Raw genomic sequence first — 15,381 nt, 5'->3', positions numbered from 1 at the left:
GCTAACGAAAAAGTACAAGCGTAAACCAACTTATCAAAGTAATCCAGTTTTCGCAAAATTTTATAAGAACCGTTTCGCATACAGCGAGAACGGCTCAGCCAGTCTACTGATCAATCTCTATTGTTGTGTATACTTACAGCTCACAATGTATCCGTTTTCTTGAACTTTATTTCGATATTTTTTAAAACTGTTAATCCTAATCAACCTGTCAATTGTAATAACCAATGAGAGTACGACTTGTATGAGGACACGTGTCTTGACTTTTGGGACGATATTTACATTAAAATAGTGAATACGTCAACTGTTTGTTCGATGTATTTAGCCGGTGTTTCATTTTAAATTTGGTTGCAATCAAAATCATTCTATACCTTCTCTATTTCATTCAAAGTATAATTATGAAGAGCTTATTTTCTTTAGTTTTGCTTTCTTTTACCCTGTTTAACATTGTTTACTGTGATGAATCGGAACTGGACATTGAAGTAACTCAAAAAGCCGAGAAATGTGATAGAAAATCAAAAAAGGGCGATTTATTGTCGATGCATTATCGAGGTTCATTAGATGATGGAAAAGAATTTGATTCCAGGTATTTATTTAAAAAAGAATTATTGTTATCATTTATTTCAATCAAGAATTTATTTTAGTATATTATCTGTTTTACGAGTTATTTATTTCCATTTGTAACTTTTAAAATTAATAAATGTTAGGTTCACATTTATTTTAGTAAATTTTTACTTAATGCTTATTTTTTAGTGAAAGAGAAGAGGCTAATGACCTATTCTTTATCCTATTAATGACCATGTTCAATTTCGATGTCTTGTAAACGATATTAACTCATTTTTCCCCAGTGTTTAATTATGGTTTAGGAAACTTGAATAGAAAACTACCCAAGGCATTATAATTTTTTGTGATGGCACCACCCGAAATTATATTATTGCCACTAATCCTAAAATTTAAGGTTAATGTTTAATTTTTTTAAGGATGTTATTTAAAGCTCTTTCACTTAGAAAAATGAATCTCTAAGCAGAGTTTTAATTTTGAAATTCATTTACAAGATCTTGCTGCGAAAGGACTCTGCTGTAAAATGAACTAAAATTTTATTGCTCTGAAAGTAACAAGAAATTGGAAAAGACAAATATTTTTATAGTTTTAGTCATAAGAGTTAGATAAATAGTTATAATTTTAATTCACTTAATCTTTCCTTTAGTACACAGCGGAATTCAGAAAAACCTCTTACCTAAACTGTTTAATTACAAACGTAAAACTTTTTTAAAATAGTGCTAACATGACAAGATTTTTCCACCTTGATGAATATTTATTAAAATTAAAGAACAATTTCTAATTTTTACATATTTTTATAGTGACCATTTAATCTTGAAAAACTAGATAGCAAAGGTTTTATTTTTTTTAATTGTTGTTTTTCTTAATATTATCATTTTGTCCTATTATAATAATAAAAAAAAGAGCTGGTTTAAGATGGCTGAAACTTAAAGGTAACTGACACGAGTAACTTATGAATTCACAACACTTATCAAAATAGCATATACAGTGGAGCATCGTTTATACGACGTTTTTCGGTGGTCCCTTCGGGGTCGTATAAACGATGTTCCACTGTATTTAAAAAACAGTTATTTCATTAGGACAAAGCTTTCAACAAACAGCTTTATTATTCTAGTTTCTAAAATATAGTCTGAACTTGTTTATCTTAAGAACGTAGGTATAGAGACAATTTGTTAAACCAATTTTTTATTTACATTGTTTGAAAAATGCTATATTTTTCATGAAATTGAACCTTAGCAGTATACACTCATGGCACACCCAAACATTGTCTATTTATTCTTGGCAATATGGTTGTCTCTGAATGTTGATATTGGTAGTTTAATTGTTTATTCCACATTATTCTCAAATTTTACATTCAAAGCTGAATAGAGGTAGGAAAAAAACCCGAGGACAAAATTTATTGCCGAATTCTTCATGAAATCACAGGAAAAAATCTTAGTTTTATGTTTTGTGAAACTTTTGAAGAAAGTTTATTCAGAATTGTAATTTTTAGAGATATATAAAGAAATTCCTTTTTTTTTTTCAAAAAATTTATTACGCACTACATTTTTTGTTTGAAATTAAGACTGCCCTGAGACTGTTCTTATTCTCTTGCTCTTTCCTTTGAGTATGATTTTGCTTGCATTTTAGAATGATTTGGCTAGAAAGATGAACATAATGTTGCAGGCAACACGGTAATAGAATCTGTTTGGTGGTTTTCATTACACCATCTTTAGTTATTTATGGAAATTTAATGATTTACGGTAAAATGTATCAGGAACTAATTTTAAAAAAAAGCTTTTTTTTTTTCTTCTACAATTTAATTTTGGAACAATTTAAACTAAAGAGGGAGCTAAAAAACTTTGGAAAGAATAAAATTTAACTGAATATTAATTTTTCTTTCCGATAATTTCGATTCCATGTAATAAGTTTTACATGTTTAATATCGAACCAACCATTCACTTAACATTTCCTTGTTAAATCAGGGCTAGACCCTCATTTAACAAGTTAACTATACAGATATGCTAGCATATTTATTATACAGATAGCTATTATATCATATTTGTTTATTGCAACTTTGGGAATTAAAGGTTAAGAAATTATTGTTTGACATTTCTTGTATGTTTATTCTTTTTTTTGTCCTTGTTAATTTTCTGAGGAATTTTGTGTTTTAATCTTCTAAATTATTAGTATAGAGTGAAAGCCTTTTAACTTTATTTTTTTCTTCTACATAGTTTTGAAAGGAATGAGCCATTTAGATTTCAGTTGGGAATCGGACAAGTGATCAAAGGTTGGGATCAAGGTCTAGTTGACATGTGCCCTGGTGAAAAAAGAAAACTCACAATTCCACCTCACCTTGGTTATGGCGATGCTGGAGCAGGTAAAGTTCTTACTAAACTAAATTAAACTAAACTCAGTGGCGCGACAGCCCATAGAGGGCCAAGGCCTACTGAGCCCATCTCAGTTTTCTTGACCTTGGGCTCTGGGGTGCAGGAGCAGGTGTTCCAGTTAGGTGGTCAGTCGAGCGCGGAACCCCCAGTGTTTAGTTCCCAAGCATGCTTGGAGCTCATTTATCTACCTACTGAAGAAAGTTCTTATTAAAGATGAGATTTAAGTACCTATTAGCAGTTGAAACATACACATCCACAGAATTTTTTTTTAAAAATATGAAACTATTGTAAATGGCTTTTAAATTAATCTTACATTTTTTATAAATTTTATAAATGACAGCTATGTTATTAAATAAATGCTTGATACAGAAACTGTTATTTATAGACATTTCTAATAAATTTTTTTAATGACAGTTACATTATTAGATAAACATTTGTTATTGTAGATGTAATCTCAGAGAAGGGCAATTTAAATTTTGAAAGGGCACTCACTTAATACAGAAAAAATTTATTAAAATGTGTAATATGTTATAACTGAATTTGATCCTAGAAAATTTTTAAATTAGCCTCTTATACACATAAAATAGTAATTTTATTTGAATATTTTAAAAAATAATTCTCATTATCAACAGAAAAGTTTGTAGTTTGTAAAAATAAAGAGATGCTAAATCTCTCTGCTTAAAATTTTTTCAAAAAAGGTAAAAGTAAAAAAAAGATTAATTGATTAAGCTTTTTTCATTAATTTAAATTGAAAATCATGAGTAAAGGAAAATTTAAAATCACTAAAAAATGTATTAATATCCCTGAAAAAAGATACTTATAAAAAATTAACTAGTTGAGAAGAATAAAGTTAATATTTGTAATGGTAATAAGAATTAAACCTGTTAAAACATATAATTTTACCAGTGTGTAGTTATTATTTAAGCTATAAATTTTTTTCAAAATGGAATATGAATGAAAAGGCGGTGTTTTTAAGAGACGGCTGCTTATTTGTGCAAAAAGGGCGCTTTTGTAGGGATTGCCGACAGGGCGGTTCGCTTTTCAAAAAACGCTTAGGCAATCTTATTTATAAAATAAATTGCAAAAATTTCTAATTAATTTCATGAATTACAACTAAACAAAATCTTTATATGGTAGATCTTGCAAAATTAATTAGAAATTTAAACTTATTAATTAAAAATTAGATAGTGTATACTTTTTATTTTCTGAGTTTTTCACAGTATAAAAAGTTTGTTAATTTAATTACCAGATAGTTAATTAGTTTAGGGACACTTTTATGCATATTATTTTAGTGTATTTTCAGGAACTAGAGTGATGAGGATGGGGTGTCAAATGACAAAATAAGGTGGCAAATTATTGTATTTTTTTCCCACTCTATTTTTATTATTTGGTCTTTTTTTTTTTTAAATAAAGAGAAAGAATTTTTCTAGTCTCCTGTCTAAGTGCAAAACTGATTGAGACTAATATCTAATTAACACTGTTTTGTTCTTTTGGAGCATTCTTTACTGGCTCTGTGCTGTGTCAAATTGTTGTATCTAAATACGCCCTTATAAAAATACGCCATTCATACTGTGAGGTTTATAAAATTATGTATACAACTAATTATTTAACTAAAGTTAGTTTAATTTTAGTTAAACATTTACTACCTTCTGAAATTCATGTAAATAATTAGACTATTCATATTGTATTATAACGATTAGTTTTTTATGTATTTTAGGTGATCGTATTCCTCCAAAAGCTACTCTAATTTTTGAAGTAGAACTGTTGGACATAGAAGATGGGCCAGCACCTGTTAATGTTTTCAAAGAAATAGATTTGGATGAAGACAATCAACTTTCTCGTGAAGAGGTAAATTATTTGTTGCCTTCGTGTCTTATAGTTAATGTTACATATTTATTCTGATAGTTTGTCCATTGAAGGTAAATCAAGGTCAATTCATGACATTTAATAAAGTAATTATAGTAAGTGTAGAAATTGTTTTGTACTAATGATTGCAGTTTTGACTGGTCTAAACAAATTTTGATCAAGACACTGAATAAAAGTGATTTTACCAGTCTATTGTCATTTTATCCATTCAAAACTCTTAGGAAAAGGTTAGAACTGTTAAAAATGATTTTAATTATTCAAATTAGTAGAGAGATAAAAACAAACTTGATTTATTGTAACAAGTTACTTAATATAAAAATTAATTTAAAAAATGTAAGAAAAGAATTTTAAAAAATTAAACAAATGATTGCTCTTCCAAGTGATATCTTTCTGATTTCATGGAACTACAAAAAAAAAACAAGGTATGCTGCCTCATTAAAAATGCTTTGCAACACTTGACCAGAAATGTCATTGTACATCGTTAAAGATGCCTCTCCATTAAGGACTGGTTGTTTGTGAGCATTTGAACTATTAATTTTATCTAAATTTTTATGCTAATTTTACAGTTTCTGTAAATTAAATTCAAATTTTAAAATTGCATTCAAAGAGCCCTAGAAAGAGCTGTTTTATCCAAATGTGTTAGTTGCTATGTCAGTAAATAACTATGAAACTGTATTTTGGGTCTATTTAAATGCAATTTTTAAAAAAAAAAAAAATTAAGAGAACATGAAGATAACTTAGATTAATGAGAATGCTGAATTATGTACATGAATAGAACCTGGCGTCTTTACATTTTCTGCAATGGATTATTGTGTAGTTCTGACTCTTTGTGTGAACTTTTCCCTCGAGTTTGTAACTGCTATGCTGAATCACACTGTATTTACTTTGCACGGCAAGAACACATAGTAGAATAAAACATTAAGGTTTGCTATTCATCTGAAACATTACTGCATCTGACGATTCCTCACAGAGCTTGTGGTTTTTTTTAACCACTGGTCAGATTAGTGCTGTTTGCCATAACTGTGGTATCAATGAGCCAAGTTTCAGGGTGCCTTCTCTCTGACCAAAGCTTGGTTAAATATTTTTGTTTTCTTTGTTGGTTTTGTTCTATTTAAAATATTTGTATGTTTTCAGATAAGCGATTATTTGAAAAAGCAAATTCCTGAAGCAGAAGCAGCTGGTATGCATGATCTACCAGAATCAGATAAACTTGTTGAAGATATATTTCAACATGAGGACAAAGACAGGAATGGGTTCATTTCCCACGAAGAATTCAGTGGTCCAAAGCATGATGAATTATAAAATTCTGTCTTATAATGGGGTGATATAATAGCTCAATTGTTTTAAATTAATATATTTTATAATTTTTTATACATGAATAAGAAAAGTCTGTTAATACTTGTTATTCTAAATGCATATTTTTTACAAAAAAAATTAACCTGCACAAATTTTATTGTGGTGTATGATGCACACTTTTTGAGAGACAGCTACTATTTGTTAAAGGTTATTGAAGGTTTACAATTTTACATATACTTGGTTAAGTGTAATAATTTTTCTTGGATGCTGGATATATATTTTTTATTTAAATTTACAGGATGGGCTGAAATACCTTGGCAACATTATTATTCTTTCCTTTATTCTATAATTGTTTTATTCTTATCTCTAAAATTTTATTGAAACAGTAGGTCCCTGCTTATTGGGAAGTGTTTTAGTACTTTTAACTGGTTTGTAGATAAACTGAATATTATCTAACTTTTTGAACATTTTTAACTCTTATGGAAAAAAAAATCTTTGTCTTAACTGAAGAGTCATTATGTTTGATCTTTAAATGAATTGTATATCTTAATCAAATTTATTCTTAATCACTCATTATTTTGTAAAATGCTGCTATTAAATTTGACAAATATTTGTAAATAACATTTAATTTTTGTAAGACAACCTGTGATAAAATACATATCTTTAAATTTTAATGAATTTTTTGATTCATAAATGTTATCTATACTTTAGGTGTTGCTTTATTTCCAATGTAATTCTCTAAGATGTTGTATTGAACTATGTTATGTTCATTTGCACATTTTCTTTTTATATTAATTAATATAACTTTAGAGGAATTTAAATCTACATATATTTTTTTAAATCTGATGCAATAATCTCTATTTTTTCTCCGTTGCCTATAAATTCCATTGTCACATTTCACTCAAAAATATAAGGGCTGACGATATTTTAAATCTTTTTTTTTTCCTTAAAAAAATTTCAGAACATGCTAAGTTTCACATTAACTTTGAATACCTTGTCCATGTTGATTACACATCTTGGTTTTTAATTTTGCATGTTATATTACTAAAAAGATATGTTTAAATCTGGAATTATTAGGTGTTGAACTTGTTAAATTGCTCCTTTCTTACAAGTTTTTAGAATTGTAAATTTATTTTATTAGTCTTTGTGATTGACATTTTTTATACACCTTTTAAAAATAAAACAAAATTTGTGATTTTGGAGGAATGAACAAACTCTTGCCAGAATGTAAATATATTTATATTATGACTCTTTCAAATGTTACACATTTTAAATTGCCATATAATAATTTGTGATTTTACAAATTTACACACTGAAATGAGACTTGTATAAATGTTCAGTATCTTGTGGCTCTATTCTTCTTGTAAAACTTTTTAGTATTGTTTATAATGCAGTACAACAAATCTAAAATAAACTATTTTAAATTTTTTATTATTTGTGTGTGTTTTTAAAATGGATCAGAACAACATGAACATATCAACCTGATTTGCTAAAGCACAGTTTGAGTGTGGAACTTGTAGAGATGATTGTAGTCCGCAAAAAATCCTGATTTTTTGCTAACCGTGATCCGGAAGTTTCAGGATCACATTTATGTATAAAAATTCTTGTATATTTTATTTAAAAATATTAGAACTAGAATTTATACTTGGCATCTCTTTCATCTGAAAATATTTTTTCTGGTAGAATAAGAAATGTGATTAGAGATAGAAATAAACTTATGAATAATTATTCATTTAAATTATGCTGCATATAATTTCTTTAGAATTTTTAAGTTTTGAAAATATCAATGATTTAAATTTATAAAGACATTAATTTTTTGAAATGAGTCATTAATGATTTTACTCGAAAATTTTCAGGATTTTGGAGTTTGGCTCACAATTACCCCTGAACTTACTCAGAAAATCAGATTGAAATCTTGGATTTGTCTGAGTTTTTTTTTTCGTAAGAAAATTAAATTAAAGAATGAAATAGATGTATTTAAAAAAGGGTATGTTTATATTGGTTAGTTTGTTTTTTATTTATAGCGCAAAAGCAACTGACTTTCAACTTTATTGTTAAGAATTTTTCTATTGTTAAGATGTTAGTCTAAATTGTGAAATGTTTATTGTTAAGTGTAATATGTAACATAAAATAAAAAAGAAATAGTTTTCTCAGTTTTACTAGATGTTGTGAGCACAAATATACAATTGGAGCCATAATTGTGAAAAAGAAAACTATTTTAACGGTAATTCAATGTTTTAAGTATGGCCCTTCCATATTCTAACAAACCCCAAATCTTATTTACCAAGAATGAAGAAAAATAAAATCCTAGCAAGGGAAAAAGAGCTTGATTTACCATATACCTGGGAACCTCTGTCGCACTTCTGTTAAATTTTTTATAAGCGGCCATCTTGTTTTGATTGAAGTATCGGACAATTCTGAGTCTGACAGTCGAAGAAATTAAAATGTAAATTATTCCATTCTAAGGAATTTGATAATAAGTGGATGATTCTATTAACTAGTGAGTTTACAAACCGGGGGTACTGTATTTACAGTTTCATGCGAAATATTACTTTTTTTTTTTTAAGGTATCTGAATATTTGTTAAGCATTTTATTTTATCAGACCTATTTTCAAATATGCTGGACCCAATTTTGAGTTTATGACTAAATGTTCAACTGCGTAGCTTTGTAATTTTGAACCTAACCCAAAAGAGAAAGGAATTTCCGGATCAAGCATTCAGAGAAACTAGGAATTAACCTGCATTTGGGTTACATAGAGAGGAAAACCATATTAACCTCTCACTGTTAGCCTGACGGCAAGGGGATTCTAACCCATAATCCAAATATCACTAAAGATATTTTACGTCAGTGCGATTCAAGCCTGGGTGTCCTCATTGATAGGCGAACGTTCTATTTCCTGAGCCACCAGGACTCGTGCTGGGCCATTAGTGAATTTTATTACTTTATCCACAATAAGATTCATATGAAAAAAATAGACAGCCATTTTCTAAGTGTCCGTTTTTATCTAGAAATTTTTTTAAGAAAAGGAAATCAAAATTTGTTTATATGGGTAGAATCAATGGCATAGGTTGTATAAACGGGAGCAGTTTTTATTTAAAAAAAAAAAAAAAACATTATTTGAAGACCTTTCACAATTTCTTTAATTAAAATATTTAATTTGCATTTATGTTGGTCAGTAAAATATTTATTTTTTACTTTTATTCAAGAACATTAAATTTCATTCAGAGCAGTTAATTTATTTTAAAATACTCTCGTATTTACGTGATGTCATAAAAAACCTCTTTTCCCCATCTTTATTTTTTTTTATTTTGAAAAGTAATCCGTTTGTTATTCCTCAGTTTTGAATAAGTTTTAATATTTAAAAGAATTTAATTTTATGCAAAGATATTACTAAGTTGACTGTTATAAAGAACTGTGTCTGAAACACTGATGTTTACATTAAATGTATCATAATTACCGGCAACGTGTCTAAATACTTCATTCAAAAATGTTGTATACCCATTCTATATAAATATTTTTTTATTTCACTTTACGAATAAAAATAATCCTTAACTAAACTCTAAATATAATTATCGTAAGATAATGAGCTAGTTTCTAGTATTAACATAAATTTAATTTTAATGTGGTTAGCCGTTAAATGTTTGCCTTGTTCCAATATAGTACTTTTTCTAAAATCAGCCTTTCCGTCACAATTATTTATTCCTTATTAATTAATATTAAAATAATTTGAATTGAAATTTATAAATTAAAATAAAATGAATGATTATAAATTCCCGAATGTTTCTTCAAAGTGCTCATGTTTCATATTATAATTTAAAATTTTTTTAGTCTAAAGTTAGGGTGCATTTATAAAACGTGCTGTGGGCGCACCTATGTCTGTGATAAGTTTCTTAAGATTATATACCCCCAATGACTCCCCGTGTAGTAAATGGTGACTGATGCACGTTAAATCTGTCGGGGTCACAAAGTCCTCCAATTTCCCATAACAAATCAATACCTCTGGGGGCACTGATCCAGGAGTTTCCTTGTCTTCTGGATGGTGATCAAAATTACAAGTATATGGAGTTGAATATTGGTAGTCGTAAACCCAGAATTGGGTCGACTGTTCAACCACGGTTATATTAATAAACCCCTGTGAGCTCAGGGGATAGAGCCTTCGCCTTCCAATGATGTGAACCGGGTGTTAATCCCGGCGATGGCTGGACGATAAGAATCCGCATCTGGCTTGCACCGATCATAGTGCTGACGTGAAATATCCTCAGTGGTAGACGGATTATGGCTTAGAGTTCCTTTGTCGTCAGGTTAATCGTGGGAGGTTCTCTTCACTATGTAACGTCAAAGCGGGTTATTTCCATCAAAAAGTCCTCTATGAAAGAAAATTTCTCCCAATACTTGAACCAAGAGTTCCTTTGTCTTCTGGATTGAGTTCAAAATTACAAGGCTACGGAGTTGAACGTTCGAAGTCGTAAACCCAAAATTTGGGTCGACTGTTCAACGGTCTCAGATTTATAGAAGCTTATCTTTCTGGTTATAAATAGTATAAATATATAACTTCATCTGACCTCAAATCGAAGTTTAATGCCAGTACCAAATTTACAACGATAAGAAAATATTATTAAAAAAAAAAAAAATCGAAATTTGTTTTACAAAGACTTCTCGAATTTCTAAGATGAAAAAAAAAGTGTGAAATAAAATAAATTTAAAAAGGAAACTTTATTTTTTGTCAATCAAGTTAATATAGTCTCAGTTAATTTTCATGATATCATGTTCATTTTTAAAGTTTATTTTAAAATGTGCTTGCAGGAATTTCTTATTAAATTTTTAAAGGAAGCAAATGAAAAGTTAGCCGTTTTTAACAACAGCAACGTGAAACCAACAAATTTTCGTCTGTTTTTTTCAAGAATTGTATGCGAAATTTTTGTAACACATTTTTAAGAAAAACATTGTATGAAATGAACTAAGAAAATTAGCAAAGAACTATATTAACTTGATTCTTCTAAACGAATCACAAAATTTTATATTTTTCTTTTTCGTAGAGTTCCATAGAGAAGTTTTTTTTTTCTTTTTCATTGCGTTAGTATTTCTATTATAATAGTAAGAATTATAAATACTAATATATTTATATAATAGAATTATAAATACTAAATATTAATATATTTAATATAATTTTATTTCATGTATTCAACAGCTGATTAATATTAGATTTGTGAAAAGTAGTGTTCAACTCCGAAGCTTTGTAATTTTGAATCCCACCTAAAGGACAAGTGAACTTTCAGACCAAAAATTGTGACAAAATCGCTTTCACGGAGAAATTTCTGAGTCGCATTTGTGTTGCGAGTTTTTAGGGCTTTTATTGCTGTCAGCAATAAAAGCCTTAAAAACTCTCACAGTTTGCCCGGCAGCAAGGAATATTTGAGGTTACACTCTAATCGGTGCCAGTATATAAGTCGATTAGTCAAAATCGGGATTTGAACCCTTAATCATTCCCACTAATGATTTCATTTTATAACCGTCACTGAACAGCCGACCCAGTTTTTGGGTTTACGACTACTAATGTTCAACTACGTAGCCTTGTAATTTTGAACCCAATCCAGAAGACAAGGGAACTCCAGGATCAAGTGTTGGGGGAAAATTGCCTTCGTGGAGGACTTTTTGAGGGAACTAATCCGCATTTGCGTTACATGGAGAGGAAGACCACGAGAACCTCCCACGGTAAGCATGACGGCAAGGAGACTCTAACCCATGATCCGTCTACCACTGAGGATATTTCTCGTCAGCACTGTGGTCGGTGCAAGCCGGATGCGGAATTCGTATCTACTGGGATTCGAACCCGGTTCACCTCATTGGAAGGTGAACTCTCTATTCCCTGAGCCATCGCGGCTCCCACTTATGACTTAAAATTAATAACATGTTTTTTTTTTGTTTTGTGGAAATAAGATCACTAATTAACTCGCTGTTATGCATCAATCAAAAATCGACAAACCACCCGATTAGTAAATATATTAAAAATAAATCTTGTTACGCAAGCTATGTTTGAAAGATTTTATTTAAGTATAATTATTTGAATTATAGATGAAAGTAAAGTTGAAGTTCATGTTAAGTTTGAAGAGTGTAAAAATAAATATATATTTTTTATTTTAATTTGCCATAAATAAATTAATATAGAGTAACACTAAATTTTTACGACAGTAAAATGGCGGTCCTCTTTAAAGTCATGATTTTTTTTTTTAATACAGTTATTTATAACTCTCCATAATTTACAAGGTTGTGATTATCAACATTGTTTCCAAATAAATCATAAATAGTTCGCACATTTGAAGTGTTCTACAATTAAAATTCTTACCTTTAGAATTGAAGACAACTTGATTTCAATGTCAACAAGAGGCACCAAAATAACTTTTGCAGATTCATTATTCTTATGACACACTATAGTAATAATAACTTGCTTTGGTTTGCAATAATCTGACATATTTGTAAACTTAAAAACAAAATATGTTGATTTTATTAGTTTATTTTTTACGTTGACCGTTGCCAAATTTTTGACGATATTAAAGTCCACGCAACACAGCTTTTGGGGTGCACATAAACACAGTCGAACAATATCGTCGTTCTACTAAACGTTCTAAAGAGAGCTGCGGTGACATAGTCGATACAGCTTTCACCTCCCAATGAGATGACCTAGCCTTGAATCCCAGCGATGGTTGTCAATTGGAATCATGTTGCCTCCGTGTACTAACCACAGTGCTGACGTGAAATATTCTCAGTGGTAGACAGATCTGGCTAGAATTCTCTCGCCGTCGGGTTAACAGTATGAAGTTTTCGTTATTTTCTTCTCCATATAACGCAAATTCCATTAAGAAGGTTAGCTTGTCCCAATGCTGGATTCGGGATTTTTCTTGTCTTCTGGGTTGGTTTCAAAGTTACAAGGCCAAAGAATTGAACATTGATAATCTTGAAATCAAAAATGGGTCGGCTGTTTAAGGCCAGTTATAAAATATAATTAAAAAGACAGTCTGAAGCATGGAAGTAGTGGGTTCGAATCCAGCCTTGACTTTGGATCTATTTTTGTGCTACCATTATTTCTGCTATTTGTTTCTCAATTAGCTGTCTGTTGTATTTGAAAGAACTTGTTGTTGTTGTTAATTTACGTCGCACTAGAGCTGAACAATGGGCTATTGGCGACGGTCTGGGAAACACCCCGGAGGATGATCCGAAGACATGCCATCGCAATTTTGATCTTCTGCGGAGGGGATGGCACCCCCGCTTCGGTAGCCCTACGACCTGCGCGCGAAGTCGAGCACTTTACGGTAGCACAGTTTAACGAGGACCAATACCGCACACCCTCGGTCCCTACGCAGACTGATCCAAGTGGTCACCCACCCGCACACTGACCGCAGCCAGTGATGCTTGACTTCGGTGATCTGCTGGGAACCGTGTCTTAACACTGCGGACTTGAAAGAACTTATTTTTTGTATTGAGAACACAAATCCCCATATATACTTGAATAAATAGATAAAAAATAAACTGTGCCTATTTTCGGGGTGTAATACCGCAGTAACCCTGGATTTATCGTTACACTCGCCGTTTTTAATCTGTGTCATTTATTCTTAAAGGGGTCACTTTATTTGTAATGGTAATTAACCCATAATATAGACTGGGTTTGAATTCTCAATCGACTCTTCGCATATTTTAGCAGCGTCCGAAATGAATTAGTTTGCACTGAATGTTCATGCAGCGATTGAAAGGACGGATGAATAAAACGGAAACACAAGGAAACTGTATAGTGGTAATGAATGTGACTTTTATTCCAACAAGGTAAAGCACAGGTTCATAGTAGGTGCTCAAAATTGCGACCATTTACACGAGCACAGAATTCACAGCACCGTTTCATTGACCAGCGAAGAATTTTACAAAAACGGCTGGGATATCACGGAAAATGATTGCGGCGGCCACTATTCGTGCAACAAGCTTCATTTCACTATTGGCGGAAATCTCGTACACTTAGTCTTTCATTAATCCCCACAAAAACAAAAAGAATCCATGGGTGATAAATCAGGTGACTTGGGGGGCCAAGCGATCGATCCACTGAGCTTCCAATGTTCGGTTTAGATAAACACGCGCAACAATCGTGCTATGGGCTGGAGCCCCGTCATGCAGATACCATATATCTTGGCAGATATGCGCAGGAACAGCGCTCAGAAAAGTTGGTAACACTGTCTCACGAAAGATTACGTATTAACAACCATCTGATCGTTGCGGTCACAAGTAAGGTCCTATCAAACAGTCACGGCTACGGTCAGTAAGCTGGTGGGTGACCACTTTGATCAACCTGAGTAGGGAGGGACAGAGGATGCGCGGTATCAGTCCTCGTTAAACTGTTCTAATGTAAAGTGCTTGACTTCGCTCACAGGTCATCGGACTACCAAAGCAGGGGAGCCATTCCCTCTGCAGATGATCAAAATTGGGATGGCATGTTTTCGGATCATCCTCAGGGATGTTACCTAGACCGTCGCTAATAGCCCATTGTATAACTCTAGTTCGACTTAAATAAAGTACCTACCTCAAACAGTCACCAATGATCCCAGCCTACATATTTACGACAAAATGATGTTGCGCAGCGTGACTCCTCGTACCATACGGGTTGTAGTAGCCCACACAACTGCTTGTATCGAACATACCTTCGCGACTGAAACTCAATCTGTAAAAAGGACAGAAGCTGGAAAACTGGGGTCCACGGTCCCTTTCTGCGTGAAACATTGTGCAAATTCCACATGCTTCGGATAATCGTTAGGAAGCAGTAACTGAACCTTTTGGTGATAAGGATGCACACGTTTCTAGTGTCGCCACACTGTTGATTGAGAGAAGTCAAGCTACTGAGCAATAGCTCGAATGCTGATAATTGTATTATCTTTGATGAACTGTAGGAGTTGTTCTGCGACATTGACAGTCTGCGTCAATGCTTCCCCCCGCATTCTGCATGTTGTGGTGCAGTGAACCATGTTCGAACAGATTTTTGATGCTGCTGTATCCTTCTGTTGGGGTATAACTTGCCTCACTCGGCGGCTGTCACTTACGCATGATGCCTATCCTCTAGCCCTTGATGAGTAAAATGATTCATCTCATTACTCTAGTACGTTCGTTTAGCAGCGGATCGATCGTAAAGTCACGGTTCCCAGAAGTTACTGGCTGCGGTCAGTAAGCGAGTGGGTGACCACTTTAATCAGCTTGCGTTGGGACAGAGGGTGTGAGGTATTTATCCTCGTTTTAAACTGCTTTACCGTGAAGTATTCG

The 15,381-nt window shown here is 31.7% G+C and overlaps 1 protein-coding gene across 1 annotated transcript; it reads left to right on the top strand.

Annotated features, from left to right (window-relative positions):
* Window positions 1-147: 147 nt before the first annotated feature.
* On the top strand, window positions 148-7,523 carry LOC107453975 (uncharacterized). Its single transcript, XM_016071001.4, has 4 exons — window positions 148-583; window positions 2,772-2,917; window positions 4,645-4,775; window positions 5,928-7,523. The coding sequence occupies exons 1-4, from the start codon at window positions 396-398 to the stop codon at window positions 6,093-6,095; spliced, it is 633 nt and encodes a 210-aa protein (XP_015926487.1). The 5' UTR covers window positions 148-395; the 3' UTR covers window positions 6,096-7,523.
* The last annotated feature ends 7,858 nt before the right edge of the window (window positions 7,524-15,381 follow it).

Source organism: Parasteatoda tepidariorum, chromosome 3, assembly GCF_982258835.1.
Source record: "Parasteatoda tepidariorum strain Cologne lab strain chromosome 3, Ptep-v5.0, whole genome shotgun sequence".
NCBI lineage: Eukaryota > Metazoa > Arthropoda > Arachnida > Araneae > Theridiidae > Parasteatoda > Parasteatoda tepidariorum.
Note: the sequence above shows the minus strand (reverse complement) of the source record. Positions and strands in the feature narration are given on the sequence as shown.

Bases quoted from the DNA above. Each gene is read 5' to 3' on its own strand.
- LOC107453975 (XM_016071001.4), top strand. From the start codon at position 396: ATGAAGAGCTTATTTTCTTTAGTTTTGCTTTCTTTTACCCTGTTTAAC. The intron at 584-2,771 runs GTATTTATTTAA...TCTTCTACATAG, and splicing joins GGAAAAGAATTTGATTCCAG to TTTTGAAAGGAATGAGCCAT. The intron at 4,776-5,927 runs GTAAATTATTTG...GTATGTTTTCAG, and splicing joins ATCAACTTTCTCGTGAAGAG to ATAAGCGATTATTTGAAAAA.